Source organism: Etheostoma spectabile, chromosome 2 (assembly GCF_008692095.1).
Source record: "Etheostoma spectabile isolate EspeVRDwgs_2016 chromosome 2, UIUC_Espe_1.0, whole genome shotgun sequence".
Lineage (NCBI taxonomy): Eukaryota > Metazoa > Chordata > Actinopteri > Perciformes > Percidae > Etheostoma > Etheostoma spectabile.
This window is the reverse complement of record NC_045734.1, coordinates 9,889,664-9,894,882: the sequence shown is the minus strand read 5'-3', so window position 1 is coordinate 9,894,882 and position 5,219 is coordinate 9,889,664. Positions and strand designations below refer to the sequence as shown.

Below are 5,219 nucleotides of genomic sequence, written 5' to 3'. Positions count from 1 at the left end.
CGCACACACACACACACACACACACACACTCTCTTGTAATTCTCTAATGACAAAGATTTTTGTCAAATCTGTTTGTTGAAGCAAGCAGTGAGAAAATCATATTATGAGCTTTAAAAAAAATATAACGGCTTGAGTTTGAATGTATGTGGACATTTAATGATTTGTTAGAAAATATTTTAATGTTGTTTGCACAAGCTAGGCACAAGTTCAGCATGGCAATGAGTGCGTTGCATTTTGAATCACAAAGGACAGACAATTAGATGACTTTACAGTTCCATTCCTATTGGTAAGTATTTCTTTAAAATTTGAATTTACAAAGTGAAGGACTGTTAGTTTTTTTTTAACACAGGACATATACAATTAAACATTTACTAGGGTCAGACAATGTAACTACATTTACTTTTGTAGAGTTTTTTCTTATCTCAGTGTGGCTACCTACTGCCTGACTGAAGACCACATCTCGCCTCTGTTGAAGGATGAAGCCCTGTGGAATGCTGCAGGCTGTCTCCTGCAGGAGCACAAAAGTCATGGCTCTCTTTGCCTTCTCCACCACCTCCATCACACACTCCTTTAACCTGGTCACCAGAGGACGCAACTGCTCCCTCCAGTCGCCTGCAGAAAAATATGGGATAAAAAGAGGTAGGTGTAGACAGAGTTTGAACGATATGTTAAGATGTGGTTGTAGATTAAAATATGTCTTAACGCTTGCGTTCTCAGCCAGAAAGCAACACGCAGTGCATCTGTGAGGTGAAACCAGTTTAGCCATTCATGTTTTCTTGAAAACGGGGAGTAACTACAGGTAAGAAAAACATCAAACACATACAAACATTTCAAGCTGTTTAAAGGAAAGAATTGGCCGGCTGTTAACTTGAGAAGCCCACATACAAAAACATAAAATGAACATGAAATAAAACATGGCCTCAGGCCTTCATGTACAGTAAGTGCAGCAGTGCAAAGTGTAAAGGGCTGGTTGAAGTAGAAATATAGATTGGTCGGTGTGGTGATAATAACAAATTACATCAATAAATACACTCTCAACCAGTTACATAACTTGTCTCATGGCTCTGAAAAAGCTCTGCAAATCAGTGAAGTATGACACTAAACAATAGCTCTACACTCTCCCAGGAAATGATAGTTGTCTTGCTAGTGGACTAAACACACACCACCACAAATCTGCAGCAAAAAGCAAATGTTGTGGGGTTTCTTAACAGTTAATTAGTATGCTGACGATATCATTAATTTAAAAAAATAGTTTGTTGAAGTCGTTAATATGATCGCATCAACGTGACACTATTTTAGTCATAATTCTACACTACATTACGTCCTGAACATTCACATCACATCTTAATTGATGTTATACACCATCATTTGCACTATAAAATATTTCAAGAATAAAACATTAAACACTGTGTTTGTCAAAAAAAGTTGGAAAGGTGGCAATGATCAGAATTAATGAGCCCCAGTAATCTGATGTCTCCCACATAAACACACAAAATAAATAGTTACAACCAACCAATCTGATGTGTGTACAGGTGTGTGTTGTGTTTTTAACAGTCTGGTGTTGTTTTTGCATGTAATTTAATCAAGGTAAACACAGTTAACAGCTGTGTGTAATGGGACCATGCTGTGGCAGGCACTTCTTAAATCACAGTCTGCAGATTTATCAACATATCTGTCCTGCTGCAATCAGATGGCTGCAGAGAATTTATGAACCAAAGAAAAAGGGTTTCATACAGTATTACACAGCTGTTTACAACAAACAGAATAGTTTATTTTCACGCACACGGTTTCAAAGAAATTCATGCTTTACCAAATTAATCTATTTAAATGCATCTCCTGGTTGGAAGGTTTTGATTTAAAATAGTTTTACATTTTAAGCATTATTCAGTTATTTCTGCACATTTGCACAAAGTATTTAGTTTGTTCCTTTGAAAATGTAAATGATTGTATTTATATACTGTATATAATAACTACTCAAAGCGCTTTCTCATAGCACAGGCACCATTCACACACACTGTGGCTGAGGCTGCCGTTCACACATTTATATTCCAATGGTGCAGAGTAGGGGGCAATTCAAGGATCAGTGTCTTACCCAAGGACACTGACATGGGGACTGCAGGGCCAGGGATCAAACCACCAACCTTCCAATTGGCAGGCAACCACTCTGTCACTGAGCCACAACCGACCCAGGGGCTCCTTTTGACAAAGTCACCACACTGCAGCGGACTGACTTTGCTCACTGTCTAAAAGTCAGTGTTGACTAAAATATCGACAACTTACTTTCTACTGCCACATCTGAATGAATCTCCAACCTGTGCCCCTACACTCTGCACTGAACAAAATAAATTTGAAGGTCAGGAAAAGTGCGCTGGTTGTTGGCATCATTAAGAAAAAAGGGCTCCTTGAATTTACCGCCCAAATGCCTAAAAAGACACCTCACACTGTACTGTAGGTCCTTAGAGACATAACAAAATTGCCTTTTTACCCCCTAATGTTGTGTAATTCCTGTTGGAACAGGATGTTGACTTTAGTTGAGCCTTCTATTTACACTGTGACAACTGCACAGTATTCACTATAAACTATATACAAATTGTTACAATATGCTTATTTTATATTTATCCAAGATGTATTTACTTTTGCAACCATGATTAGCTCTGCTATATCCTTTGTGAAACAATACTGTGTATCAACAGAACACTAAAATTTTAAACGGATTCAGTATGCAAACAAACATTTTGAGTACACTTAATTTTGTCACACTACATAATCAAATCTTTATGGGGTCTAATAACCGTAGATGCATTTTTTAATTACAAAACAAGTTTTTGATGATCTCACTAGCCAAGAGGGGGCAGTGTTGGGTAAGCAATGTGCAAAACTAGTTTTCCCACCATGCATTCGTTTTAACGTTAACATATTGAAAAGTTCTTAGGGGGAAGTGGGGGCATCAGTGTTGACACACAGACACACACAAGCACAGTTGGATACCACCAATAATGTACAGCACATCAGCCTTGCCCTTGCCTTGTCAGAAAAATCATGTCTTATCTCATTCTACAAATACCGCCTCTGCACAGAGAAGGAGGAAATAGAACGCCAGCTGTCATCTCTTCGCCATCACTTCGCCAGCCCACCTGTCCAAACATCAAACCCCCCCCCCAACGCTTTGTCATCAAAAGCCCAGGCTTCACCGGTCTCAGCAAGAGATAAAGCCCCTGTCATTATTCTGTCCATGTTTTTTATTTAGACAGGCAGATGACCACTTCATCTGAGCCTGTTCAGCGTCTTAATAAAGGTGCTCGGGGGGCTGGAGCTTCTATTTCAGACTGAACACCGGGCGGATGGCCTTTTTCCTACCTGCCAACTCATTTGGAAAGATAGACACATGTAGAAACGCACGCACGCACGCACGCACACACACACACACACACACGCACGCACAAACGCAAGCATACACAGTCCTTGTCGCTTGGTCTGACTAATACCGCCGCTCTGTGTGCCAGTTGGCAGATGTAACAGGCTGGGCACTTGACTGGACACAAGCTTGAGGCAGGATTTCATTGGACGTAAGGGAAGACTGGGCAGCTTGCGGTCAACAGTGAATGGCTCTGCATATCAAATATTGCTTTCATCCACTTTGCTGGCAACAATTTAAGTTTTTTCTCTTTTGCTAATGCTTAAACAACAGGGAGCAGGGAAGTTGGACTAAAGTTTTGTCTAACTCAGGCTGTAGATAAACTGAAAAACATTGACTGCTCCATGTTATTTCCCTCACAGTGGAAATATATATTTGATTTAGTTTATTAATATATTTGTTGGCAAAAAAGCTCTTAAGCTATAATAAGCTGCCGTTTTGTGACACAAATGGAAAATATAAGGCAAGTCACTAACAGTATATGAGGGATTCTGAATTTATTCACATACTTTACGAAGTTATCTGTTAAACTGAAAAGACAAAACAACAGATCTGTTTTCAGTAAACAGGAATCAAATACAAACTGTATCTATTTAATATATTCAACAGTTCTTAACTTTTGTATTTTTTGTGGTTTTGAATTTTACTGAAAAATTAGATGAAACTTTAGATGTCTAAATCATCACTCAGTGTAAGCCTTTTTACACACAGATGGTTGTATGCTGATATCAAAGAGCATAATTTAATAGCTTAAATGTACATACTGTATACAAAGACATCTAATACAAATGTGGGAACCAATCATGCACAAGCACCATGTTGTGCCACCTGTCAATGCTGTGGTAGCATATTTTATTCTGCATAATTTGGATATGAGCTTCACTGTTTGGATTTCATACTAGGAAGGAAGCAAAAGCGTATTTAGAATAGGTCTTTATCCAAAAAGTTAATTTAAATTAAGTATATTTGATTAATTATAAGCATTAGTTTGGTTTTGGGTTGTGATTCTGCTGTTAAAGAAATTTACCTAAACTGAAAAATCTGAACAAGATAACCATGTTTATATTGAAATTAAGTTCTCATATATTCGAATTTAAGAAATAACCAAGTGACTGACTTACCAGTCTCGTAAAATAACAGTATATTGACGCTTAATTAAATAAAGGAAAATAAGTTTAGAAAGTGGAGGGATGTAAGACCCCATTTACAGCATACATATACTCACATTTAACAGATGTTTCACTGATTGCGCCAGACATTAACAGTTATTTACCTGGGTTGTGTGAGGTGATGACATCAGCAAGCTGCTGCTCAGGGACTGGCTCCTGCTTGTTGTTGTCTTCTTCCTGGAGTTTATCCACCATGGCAATTACACAGTTGAGACATTTGGCAACGTTGGCCCACACCCTGTCCTAAAAGAGCCGAATACACAATCAGCAGTCAGATCAGCCTCATCGATAAGACTTTTCTCACTCTGTTTGAGATAGTGAAAGTGAGGAAAACCAAATTCTGTAAAAAAAAAAAAAAAAAACTGAAACAGAAACTGTTGAAGCAGCTAAAACTGAATTAAACAAAACAATAAAGGTGTTTCCCTGTCCAGTCTTAACTGGCTCGGTGTCCAAAAGGTCAAAAGGAAATAGCAGTCTGGATATTGTGAGATTACTCTAAAAGCGTTTCAATAGTTCCCAGCTTTCCCCTGCTTTTTTCTGAACGCCAGCCTTTTACGGACATATAGCTGCTTTCACTTTGTGTGTTTGTAAAAACATGACAATGTGAGTGAATGTGTGTGTGTGTGTGTGTGTGT

At 38.3% G+C, this 5,219-nt stretch overlaps 1 protein-coding gene across 6 annotated transcripts in view; it reads right to left on the bottom strand.

The window, feature by feature from the left end:
• Positions 1-5,219, bottom strand: part of inpp4b (inositol polyphosphate-4-phosphatase type II B) — a 244,533-nt gene that overhangs the window by 19,267 nt on the left and 220,047 nt on the right. For all 6 annotated transcript variants that reach the window (XM_032499725.1, XM_032499734.1, XM_032499716.1 and 3 more), the window contains 2 exons: positions 4,689-4,827; positions 440-612 (listed from right to left, as the gene is read on the bottom strand). In XM_032499725.1, coding sequence (XP_032355616.1) covers positions 440-612; positions 4,689-4,827 — 312 coding nt within the window. The remainder of the gene's footprint in view (positions 1-439; positions 613-4,688; positions 4,828-5,219) is intronic.